Raw genomic sequence first — 12,500 nt, 5'->3', positions numbered from 1 at the left:
GCAGAGCCTTCATCCAAGTGACGAACCCCAAAACCAAAGACAGGAAAGGCAACGCTACGAGAACACAAGAACCTCATTCCCTGCAGAGGCGAACACGACAAAATAAAGATGCAAACCAAAACACCTAAATAGAAAACTATAATATATAAAAGATTAAAAGAAGAACAGAAAGAAAAAAAAGCTGAAGCAGATAAATAAGAAACTGGTAACTAAACCAATCGAACTTTCCAACCCTCCATATACGGGCAGTGGCGACGAATTATTCAATATATAGCTTAACGTTAGAGGGACATAAACACCACAGGGGGCATCAAAACAAACCTTCATCTCTAAACAAAACCTAAGCAACTATAGTAAAAGCAGAAAACCCTAAGAAACATAAAGTGCCCGACGGTGAGGAGGTCAGGAAAAGGGAGAAGGAACAGCTCCCTTCTCCCTTCTTCCCAGGCTGCAGGAGAAAGGCGGTGCTTACGTCAGTCCCCCACACTGGCTCACCCAACCTGAATGTGATGCCTGAGGGACCACAGGGGAGAGAGAGAGAGAGAGAGAGAGAGAGAGAGAGAGAGAGAGAGAGAGAGAGAGAGAGAGAGAGAGAGAGCGCTCGGTGTCATCATAATCACACACCTGTCCGCACCAAATACCGGCTCCCTGACACCCGAGTTGGTATATAAAGACACCAATAAGAGACAAATACCTCGTCCACACCCACTTTCAAAAACCTATCTAGCTTTTAATCTGGACACCCACGCCAGCAACACTCAGGGACTGATGAGTGAGAGGCGGATTGGTACCGCGCCGCCTCGCTGAAACCTAATTCTTCACTATAAACAGGAATACAGTGACAGGAGAGGAGGCGGCATATGTGCATCGAATCACCTGAGTCTTTGCTAGTGACGGCATGGCTCTCTCTACTTTACCTGAGAGGCACTAAACAATTTCACTGAGTAGTAAAGGCCGAAAACTTTGTGTTACTCGATTTTTCCCGTTGAGATTCGTGGTGTGTTTTCAAAATTATTTCTTAAACTTGCTCCAAACAAGTTTTTAAGTCTGAAAAAAAATCTAGTCATTAATTCTTTGGGGTTTAAAATAGTATCAAAATACTTAAAAAATTAATTGACTTTTCTCTTGGCGGTTTTCTTCTGATTTTCTTGGCTAATTTCCAAACGCAGTTTTTTTTCTCTATCCCAAATAAATAAAAATCACATAAAGAAACACAAGCTTCGAGTAAGCCACCTTGTGATGCATCCTTGAGACTGGTGTGTCCAATGCCGCCGCCGTTCCCTATTCCTTGTCCAGCCCGATTATACTTTTTCACAACATTCCCTACGCCTCATTCAATTTGAGACAGCCATTACAGAGTGCAATAACAATTTCCTCACAGAGACTCTCATGGACTTCTTTGCTTTTCAGATTAGGAAGTTTTTCCTTTTAATTTCAGGTTACTTTATTCCTGCATTAAGTACATTCCTTTCCTAGCTACTATGTACGCCTTTATGCTCCCTGCTTGCTACGAGGAAAACACAGCTGCAGGATGTCGCCTCTCACCTCCGTTAGAGCTCAGCTGCACCACTGGCCGCCACCGACACTCTTAACCAGCCCCGCGTATTGTGATGGGCGCCTCGCATCCATTCACCTTCACAACTACGACAGCTCCGTGGACGCAAACCAGCCAGTCTGCCCTGTAGGGGGTCGCCGGTGTCCTCAAAGGGAAGATTCTGGGAGAAGTACCACCCTCGGAGTCCGCCGTTCACCACCCTACTGTCCTTCTGCAGGCAGCGCTCATGTGTACTGTCGCTGCCTGTCACGCGCCGCGCCACAATAAGCCAACTGTCATAACTTACTTGCCTGAGGTGCATTCCGCTATCGAGCCTTTTCATTCAGCCTTACTCAAACTTGTACTGCGATGAATAATCGAGAGATGTTATTATCGTTACTGCTTGTGGAAATAGGAGAGGGAGAAAAAAGGAGGAGGAGGAGGAGGAGGAGGAGGAGGAGGAGGAGGAGGAGGAGGAGGAGGAGGAGGAGGAGGAGGAGGAGGAGGAGGAGGAGAAGGATAAAGAAAAGAAGAACAAGAACAAGAACAAGAACAAGAAAAACAAGAAAAACAAGAACAACAACAACAACAACAACAACAACAACAAGGATGAGGGAAAGATAGCGAGAATCCACAACCCTCTCGCTGTCCACAACTGCAATACAATATTTTCTGCTTGACTTCCAACACTCAACACTAAAGAGTCGAGCCGCGGGTGATGCATGTTTCTAAGTACTCCTAAATCGCATACACTCAACGACTTTCAACAAGTCAACAAGTCAACAAGTCAAGAAGTGCCCGCGGTGTGTCGAAGGCTGGGAGTACTCACTAGATTTTAAGGTCAAGGTGAAGAGTGCAATGCGAATCATGACACGAGAAACTCAGGTACCAATGACATACCTGCCTGCCCGCCAGCCCGCCTCCTCCTATACCTGGGTGAACGGAGCCGGGCTGGGATGATGGAACAGGACGAAACCTTAGATATATTCATAGTGTAGACGGGTTTCGGTGGTGATGGTGGTGTAATAGTAGTAGTAGTAGTAGTAGTAGTAGTAGTAGTAGTAGTAGTAGTAGTAGTAGTAGTAGTAGTAGTAGTAGTAGTAGTAGTGGTAACACAATCAGTAAAAGAACTAAGAGCACATTAACACCAGCAACAACAGTAACAACACAAACCAAAGACACCACGTGCATAAAAAAAATATCATAAAAAGAAAAGAAAAAAAAATAACATCTGCATTTTCTCTCCACTGAACACTAGCTCGCTTAACTTTCTGTCTTGGGTGTCTGTCTGTGTCCTGGCATCAATATGAGCGGCAGGGCAGGGCGACCAGTGGTGCATACAGCCACTGGGTAATAATGTATGCACCGGCACGGCCTCTGTACCACACGTGTATGTAACTCGATGGCAACTAACACAACGCCTCCATGTCGATGTACCGTGGCGTGAGCGTAGGTAGATAAAGGTGTGTGTGTGTGTGTGTGTGTGTGTGTGTGTGTGTGTGTGTGTGTGTGTGTGTGTGTGTGTGAGAGAGAGAGAGAGAGAGAGAGAGAGAGAGAGAGAGAGAGAGAGAGAGAGAGAGAGAGAGAGAGAGAGAGAGAGAGAGAGAGAGAGAGAGAGAGAGAGAGAGAGAGAGAGAGCGCAAGGACTCTACCTCTCCAGTTCTGGTTTGTGTGAGATAAAAATAGAACGGACACTGGACAGCCATACAAATTAACGTTCAAGAAAAACAAAATATTAATAATAACGAAAATAAAAAATAAAACGATGTACGTAATGATGTTTGCTAGGCTATCTTTTATCATTTCTTTCCTGAAGCTCACACAACATCCGCGTTAGATAACAAACTACATTACTGTCGCACCAGAGAGAGAGAGAGAGAGAGAGAGAGAGAGAGAGAGAGAGAGAGAGAGAGAGAGAGAGAGAGAGAGAGAGAGAGAGAGAGATTATCAGGAGTAAATTTATAAAGTGTTCAATGCCACGACGTGTTTAATTATACGAGTACACACGAGCGACAACTAAGTACATGCATCTGACGATAAGTTATAATGAACCGCGGGAGACTGGCTTACTTTTCCTCCTAGCAGCTACAGGCAAGGCGGACAAGTTCCAGAGATTAAAGGTAAGGGAGTGAATCAAAAAGATCAAACACTCTCTTCATGCCTATAGAACTGGAAAATTAATATGAATTACGTGACTTATTCATTTCAAGAGATCAAAAGCTTCTGCATGGGTTCTAATCTTTTCAATGGTATTATCGTCTCTTGCTAACATTCAAAGCGCTGTGAGGAAATGTTTGCAAGACACACACACACACACACACACACACACACACACACACACACACACACACACACACATGAATAAATAAATAGAACGGAATAAAAATAAATTAAAGAACGAAATATAGAGGGAAAAAAGAGATTGAGAGAGAAAAAAAAAAAGGCATGATAACAATAAATACCAGTCTAAGTGAATTCTACATATAAGGAGCTGCCACTAAACACTCCATCACTTCAATACCAATACAAAGATGTCACTTTATGGAGGAGCAAAAAAATAAAAATAAAATAAAATAAATAAATAAAATAAAATAAAATAAAAAAAAATAAAAAAAAGTTTCATTATTAAATAGTCTGGCATCGCTGAGAATGAAGCAACACTAACATCGTCTCTGCCGCAGCGCTGCTTCACTCTGATACCATGACAGAGGCGGCCTTTTCATGAGGGGCAGAATCACACCAATGAGCTGAGAATGAGGCAAGACCCGCGAGTGTTAACGAAGAGATAAGCACAGCCAGACAAAGATGAACACAGCGAGGGAATTATAGTATAAAAGTGATAGCCTAAAAATGCTTCCTCATCTTATTATCAAAACAAAGACGTTCTTTTTCTAGAGACTTTTATGACTTGATATAAAAAAAAATCAAGTAAGACAAACTAAAAGATAATCAGAGCCAGACAAATAAGTACGTTGGACATTCAAACGCTTCCTCACTTTAACATTAATACAAAGGCTGCCTTCTTTTGCCTCGCGCGAAACTAATGTCGAGGGTGAGAATCCAGTTAGAGCCTCAAACTGCAGCACAAAGATCAATGCAACCCAGGGAGTTAGCATGTAAAATGTACCTTAAAAAACACTCCTTCATTTTAGCACCAAAAGAAAGACGGTTGTTTCCCCTTAACGATTGACACAAGCCTTTGCATCACGGGAATCAAACAAGGCATATAGAAATGATACAAAAAAATATAATGAACATGAGTTTTTTTCCCGTTTAATATCGATATAGAAACTTTCCTTTTTTTTTTTTTTGGTAGACCTTTAAAAATCAATACAAAGATGTCCTTTTTCTTTCTCGAGGAGCGAAATAAGTCTCGGTATATCACGGCAATTAAGCAAAGCATATCAAAATACAACAAATAACTATTATGTAAGTATTTTTCCCCTCTAATATCGACTTTCCTTATGTTTTTTGCAGACCTGTAAAAAAAATAATAAATAAATAAAAAAAATAATATCAAAAGAGAATTCAGTTAAAGTAACCCAAAGTATAGGATAACCAGAACCAGAAAAAAATAAGTAAACTGAACATTCTCTTTCGTCACAGTAATGGTGAATAATCTGGCCAGCACATAAATCTGCTGTCAGAGTAAGAGGTGGTTCGTGTCTTGCTCTCCAAATTCGGCTACTTGATAAGAGATACTGGCGAGCGTTGAGTAACCAAACAGATTCGCACTTCATATAATTAGTTTACCGTTAAGACAAGACATATTATTATACCGAGGGACGCCAAAATAGCAGGAGTACACAAGGCGCTAGTGTTACCCTGCGGGACCCTCGGACACACACATACAGACACAGATAGACAGAAGGTCACTCCGCCACTGATCTCGCTGCCGCCGCCACCCGCAACCACCACCACTGCCACCACTAATCTCACCACATTAGACCGTTACTACCACACTAACCACAGGCTCTCATGCCAAACCACCACTACCACCCCCACCATCACATATAGCATTTCAAAAGTGGAACAAAAACTATTTCCATTCACCTTTAATGCTCTAGTCTTTTCCATTAACCTAACCTTCTCTATAAATCTTAGGAATAGATAACTCTTTAACAGATCAGAGGCTTTATAATCGAGAGTATAAAATATAAAACACAGAGGAAGTAAGAGTGACAGGTTCCTCGACTCTGACACTCACAAGACAAGGACAAACACCACCACCATGCACGAGAGGCGGCCAGAAGCGTCGCCTTGCTGTACACCATTACGTTACTGACCTAAGGAGAGATGTGCGGGAAAATAAGAGAGGAAATGAAGAACCGCCGGAGGGACGCGACGGTGGGAAAAAAAGATCCAGTTGTTTGTGGTGAGAGACGACACTAGCACGACGGTCTCTCTCTCTCTCTCTCTAGATGTTGAGAGAGAGAGAGAGAGAGAGAGAGAGAGAGAGAGAGAGAGAGAGAGAGAGAGAGAGAGAGAGAGAGAGAGAGAGAGATCCACATCACACCAAAGTATTTCAAACCAACCAAATAAGCAGTTCATACGTAATTGTTCATTCATATACGCACTCCTTTTTTTTTTCTCTCTCTCTCTTTCATATTACCCCTTGCCCTGACCCCCCACCGGAGCGACCCGAGGCAACCCTGAGGACGCGCTGAAGAAGAAGCAAACACACACCTGCACGCGAGGCTGAGTGTCTTCTCCCGTGATACGCCCATTTAACTCTCCACCCACACGCTCTATAACTTGCATACGTTTCCCATTATTCTTATTGTCCGGGGGGTCCTCCCTGCATGGATCTACTGCTCCATTTGGATCAGTCACCTGCGCTCTCTCCTCTTGGTCTTTTCTTCTCCTCTTCTGTTTCTCTTATCACAAACTCTTAGGGTCAAAAGATCTGCTACTGTTTGCTTTTCGCTTGTACTTCTTGTTTGTCTGCCACGAGTGACCTTACTACTGGCCACATCTCGTCCGGGGAGGAAAGGAGCTGGCGCCAGGGCGGGCCGCTACACAAACATGCAGTTAGTGAGAGTACACCTGCGCTGTGGCGGCCGCTGAGCCTCGTCCTCTCCTTTATGACAAGAATCTTTGACTGTCACTGCAGGTGTGAATAAACATCGAGCGATTGGTGTGTGTGTGTGTGTGTGTGTGTGTGTGTGTGTGTGTGTGTGTGTGTGTGTGTGTGTGTGTGTGTGTGTGTAATTCACTGTTTGATTTGCTGCAGTCTCTGACGAGACAGCCAGACGTTACCCTACGGAACGAGCTCAGAGCTCATTATTTCCGATCTTCGGATAGGCCTGAGACCAGGCACACACCACACACCGGGACAACAAGGTCAAAACTCCTCGATTTACATCCCGTACCTACTCACTGCTGGTGAACAGGGGCTACACGTGAAAGGAGACACACCCAAATATTTCCACCCGGCCGGGGAATCGAACCCCGGTCCTCTGGCTTGTGAAGTGTGTGTGTGTGTGTGTGTGTGTGTGTGTGTGTGTGTGTGTGTGTGTGTGTGTGTGTGTGGATCAGACAAACACAAGTACATGAAATAAGATGATACATGCATGGGTCTTTGAACACAACACAGACGTGACGCTTACCCTCTCTTGCGTGGCCCCTTGGTGGGCTGGACTTCCTTTCTCTCCGTCAGTCCATCATCAGGCTCCGTCTTGAGTACGAGGCCCCCCTGTTCCGGCAGGTGGACCTCGCACCCATGTGGCAGGCGTTCCTCCAGCGGCGGCGGGTAATCGCTGTAGTGTGTGTGGTAATCCTGAAACACTTTTCCCTGCGACATCATGGCAGGAGAGCGAAATACCCGATGGTCGTACGCGGCAGAATTATCCATTTGCGCGCCGTACGAAGAGCAGTGAGGTCCCACGTATGAGTGCATGTGTGGATGTCCGTAGGGCGTCCTGCTTGCTTCCACAGGAGGAGAAGGCTGCCCAAAGTTCACCGAGTGTCCCGCTGGCCTACAGTCATGCGGGACCATTGGTGACGGCATGCAGTGTGTCCCCGGCATCGAGGAAGCGCCGTGGTAATTCGTCATTAAGTTCCCTCCCTGAGCCCTCATGTGAGTGTCCATATTGTTCATATCCGGGAAGATTCCCATAGGGTGGTGGCCAGCCATCATCCCGGGCATCATATCACCATTACAAGGGTTCGCTACTGGGAACCTGTTGAGGGCTCCCGGTGTCCCGCCTTGTGAACCCATCACCTGCCCGCAATGATGGGTGCAAGACTCCGGGAGCCCTCCATTCGGGGACGGTTGAATATGGGCTTTAACGTGCTCTCCTTGTCCAGCCAGTGCATAGTGCGGTGCCAGCCTGTGTGCTGCCGGGCTGGGTCCCTGGAAGGAAAAGTCAGGTATGTGTGGTTGAGGGCAGTACTCGCTGGTGTTGAAAGCGATCTGCGCTTCCGTGGTGTGCACAGGATAGGATGCTTCCGGCATTTTACAGACTGGCGACTGGCTACGAGAGCACGTGGCAAGAATAATGTAATTACTCACACACGGGTAAATTCGGTAAATTCACAACTCAAACTGAATATTTCCACCAACACAATGAGCTTTCCTCGGCGGGGCACTGGGCACCAAGCGCGCCGCACGATGGGTAAGGACTGAGGTGCTTGTTATGCACACCAGTTGCCAGAGCTATCCTTGGGGAGCGGCGAGCACAGAGCCTCCTTGCCTCCTCCGGGACACAAATCTGCACTAGGATGCTAGTAATGAGCGACGGCGGTGCCGCGTATTGGCTCTGTGGCAGCCCCTGCACCTCATTGGTGGAGGGCCGACCACAGCCACGCCTCCCGGACATCCCCGTCCTACCCAGAGTTCTCTCTACCGTACGCACGTATCACTGCCCCGCCCCCACCCTCACCCATACACCCGACACCCGCAGCACCCAGGCACATGTCAAGCGAGATGCACCTCACAAGTAACAAACGAGACAAAAAAAGACGCAGTTTCTCGTGCAGTCTAAAGCAGCAAAACTTGGACCAATCGTGCTGCGGGACCACGTGACGTCACAACTGCACCATCACAACCACTCTCTTCCTCAGCCTGTGCTTGCCCTTGCTGTACATTTCAAAACTCCACAGCACAAAATCATCCAGTGTCTCTGAAACACTACGCCGCAACCAGAGCAGAAGGGCGCCCCTGTACACCGCGAGGCCAGCCACACTAGGCCCTCACACTACTTGTTACGACGCCAACTGTCCACTTAGGCCTGGAGAGTTACATAAGGTGGTGGGAAGGTTACCTTACACCAACACTATTACAAAGGTTCTCTCTCTCTCTCTCTCTCTCTCTCTCTCTCTCTCTCTCTCTCTCTCTCTCTCTGTTCGATCCACAACTTCCAGATCGTACCTCAAGATAGTACTGCATCCACTTTCTTAATCAGAATATATATATATATATATATATATATATATATATATATATATATATATATATATATATATATTAATTTACCTGTGTGTGTGTGTGTGTGTGTGTGTGTGTGTGTGTGTGTGTGTGTGTGTGTGTGTGTGTGTGTGTGTGTGTGTGTGTGTGTGTGTGTCTCTACAGGTTACAGGAAGATGAATTACAGTGGAAGAATATATATATATATATATATATATATATATATATATATATATATATATATATATATATATATATATATATAGAGAGAGAGAGAGAGAGAGAGAGAGAGAGAGAGAGAGAGAGAGAGAGAGAGAGAGAGAGAGAGAGAGAGAGAGAGAGAGAGAGAGAGAGAGAGAGAGAGAGAGAGAGAGAATGAATAAACTGATTCTCAAATACAATGTCAGACGGCTGAAATACTCTGAAGTCAGGCTGTTGAGTGCCAACACAAAAAGGAAGCTTTAAAAGATAAGATACAATTTTCGGATACGAGTGATAGGAAGATACAGGTCGATATGTCTTACAGAGTAACAGCCTAGTAACTCGTAGGCCTAATGACGTTTCCCAGCTTTCCTTACGTTCCCCAGCTCTTACTTCACAAATACGGTAACATATCAACATCACTTTAGCTGCCGTGTCAAGTGTGCGGTGGGAAATACAAGCTGAGGCATGGTGCTTAATTCCCTACCACACATATTTGTCTTCATTTACACTTCAACAACTCTTAACATTGTTTGCTCTCATACGCCCTCTGTTCAGCTAGCAACACTACAACACCTGACGAAGGACAGGTTTTTCCGCAGGTCAGACTTACAAACTAATGAGAAGAAAATGATTAACACAATGGAAATGAGCTTGTAATGCTTCTTGACTAATGATCTCGACTGTACATGCTTCTTAGAAAACGAGATGGGAATATGACGCTGTATAGTGTTATATATATATATATATATATATATATATATATATATATATATATATATATATATATATATATATATATTTTTTTTTTTTTATTCATTTATTTTTTTTTTTCAATCTGTCAAAGTGGACTTGGTTTGTTAATCAAATAGGGGCAGCGTGGGTATTGTAATTGGTTTGTGGTACTTGGTGAATTACGAGTCAGGTATGCACGGAGAATTGGTGATTGTGAAACTGCACCGTAAAGCATTCTTCTGCATAATTGAGAATCGAGAGAGAGAGAGAGAGAGAGAGAGAGAGAGAGAGAGAGAGAGAGAGAGAGAGAGAGAGAGAGAGAGAGAGAGAGAGAGAGAGAGAGAGAGAGAGAGAGAGAGAGAGAGAGAGAGAGAGAGAGAGAGAGAGAGAGAGAGAGAGAGAGAGTAGGCGTTTCATGACCTTTAACACTATGTGAGTAACGTCTACTTACAACAACTTCCTTTAGTAAAATCTTGTCGGGCTTCGTCACACAAGTTACTGGACTGCTGACCGCGCCTGCCTCCATCAACAACTCACAGCCTTGTCCTCACTCGCTATTTTCCTTATCTGACTCACCAGCGCACAACCATCGTCACCAAATAACTAATAAAACTGAAGATTATCTGTGTGCCTCTCTTTGATGATATCTCTTTACAGAATCCACATTTTTCTTAACCCAATCATAGAACATTTCCTGGAACGTTCTCAGCATGTAAAGGAGTGTTATATGCATGACAAGTTATATTATGTTATGTTAGGGTAGGGTAGGGTAGGATAGGATAGAGTAGGGTTGGTAAGGTGAGGTGAGGTAAGGTGAGGTTGTTTCAAGTTAGGCTGGGGTAATGTTAGTTTAGGTGAGATGAGGTGAGATTAGATTTTACGAGGCATGAATATCAAGCCTACGCAAGTATCACAATTCAAACAGTATTCTTAAAGATTTCATCTTTTTATCTCAACTGCTTATAAGAGTCTCTGAAATAAATTACTCGGATTTTGAAGAGGAATTTCATGATTCTAGTAACACCTTCTTAATAACTCAGAGACCACCAACCCTTCAGGAAGTCAACAGATCACGCAGGGACGCCACAGAACGCCTGACTTTTGATCTTTCTAAGATTTCTGATTGGGGAAGAGAAAACTTAGTAGTGTTCAATGTCTCAAAACTCAATTCCTCCATCTATCAACTCGACATAACCTTTAAGACAACTACCCCCTCTTCTTCAATGACACTCAGCTGTCCCCACATTCTAAACTGAATATCCTCGGTCTGTCCTTTACTCATAATCTTAACTGGAAACTTCATATCTCATCTCTTTCTAAAACAGCTTCTATGAAGTTTGGCGTTTTGAGGCGTCTCCGCCACTTTTTCTCACTGCTAACTCTGTAAAAGGGCCTTATCCGTCCTTGAATGGAGTACTCTTCGCATGTTTGGAGGGGTTCCACTCACACAGTTTTGTTAGATAGGGTGGAATCAAAAGCTTTTAGTCTCATTAACTGCCCTCCTCTGACTGACTGTCTTCAGCCTCTTTCTCACCGCCGGAATGTTGCATCTCTTTCTATCTTTTATCGCTATTTTCATGCTAACTGCTCTACTGATCTTACTAACTGCATGCCCCCTTCCTCCTGCGGCTTCACTGCTCAGGGCTTTCTTCTTCCTCTCATCCCTATTCTGTCCAACTCTCTAATACAAAAGTTAACCAGTACTCTCAATCATGCTTATCTTTCTCTGGTAAACTCTGGAACTCCCTGCTTGCTTTTATATTTCCATCTCCCTATGACTTGACTTTTTTTAAGAGAGAGGTTTCAAGACATTCGTTCCTGACTTTTGGCTAACTCTTATTATCTTTAAGGGAACTGAAAATCAAGTGGACCTATTTTTTTATTATTTTTGTTGCCCTTGGTCACCTTCCCCTCTTGCATGAAAAACGAACTTACCAACATCAATGGCAAAAACACTCACGAGAACCTGAGTAATGACCTGTGAGTGGTATTTGATAATAATCCTAAAGTGGAGTCAATTGTTTGGTGAATATAAACCATATCGCAGTTTCCGCCACGCCTCTTCTTACTCTAAACGGAAATTAAATTATAGCGGTGGAACAAGGAAACCAGAAGGCGCCGGGAAGAATAACGAAAGTGCGCACCCAAGGAGAAAGTGACAAGAGCCAGATGGAGCTAAGACTCTCTAACACAAGCATCATGTGCCGCAACACTCAAAATGGATCAAGGAGACACATGGCGGTAGAGAGAAGAAATGAAGCATGGCAGAAAAAATGGAGACAAATCAATAATGAACAAACATGAAGGGAAAAATGAAGAAGAAAAGTACAGTACAAAAAAAAAAAAAAAAAAAAAAAAAAAAAAAAGAAAGAAACATGGCAGAAAAACTAATACAAATTAATAAAGAACAAAAAGTGAAGGAAAAAGTATACAAAAAAAAAAAAAAAAAAAAAAGACGCAACAGTACCTACATGTCAAGAAAATACGAAGACAGAAACAGAAACAATACAAAAAAGCAAATAAGAAAGAAAGAAAAATTGAAGCAATGTCCCTTAACACTTAAAATGGACGGACACACATAGCGGTAGAAAGAAGAATGGAGGATGGCAAAAAAAAAAAAAA

At 43.7% G+C, this 12,500-nt stretch overlaps 1 protein-coding gene across 6 annotated transcripts in view; it reads right to left on the bottom strand.

The window, feature by feature from the left end:
- LOC123515165 (protein similar-like) overlaps positions 1-12,500 on the bottom strand; it is a 352,568-nt gene that overhangs the window by 248,450 nt on the left and 91,618 nt on the right. For 4 of the 6 annotated variants that reach the window (XM_045273658.1, XM_045273656.1, XM_045273659.1 and 1 more), the window contains exon 1: positions 7,144-8,225. The exons of the other annotated variants lie outside the window; for them this stretch is intronic. In XM_045273658.1, the coding sequence (XP_045129593.1) occupies positions 7,144-7,991 (848 nt within the window). In that variant the 5' untranslated portion in view covers positions 7,992-8,225. Of the gene's footprint in view, positions 1-7,143; positions 8,226-12,500 lie in introns of those variants that run through there. 6 annotated transcript variants of the gene reach the window in all.

The sequence above is a fragment of the Portunus trituberculatus genome, chromosome 38 (genome assembly GCF_017591435.1).
Source record: "Portunus trituberculatus isolate SZX2019 chromosome 38, ASM1759143v1, whole genome shotgun sequence".
Lineage (NCBI taxonomy): Eukaryota > Metazoa > Arthropoda > Malacostraca > Decapoda > Portunidae > Portunus > Portunus trituberculatus.
The sequence above is the reverse complement of the archived record's forward strand: the minus strand, read 5'-3'. Positions and strand labels throughout refer to the sequence as shown.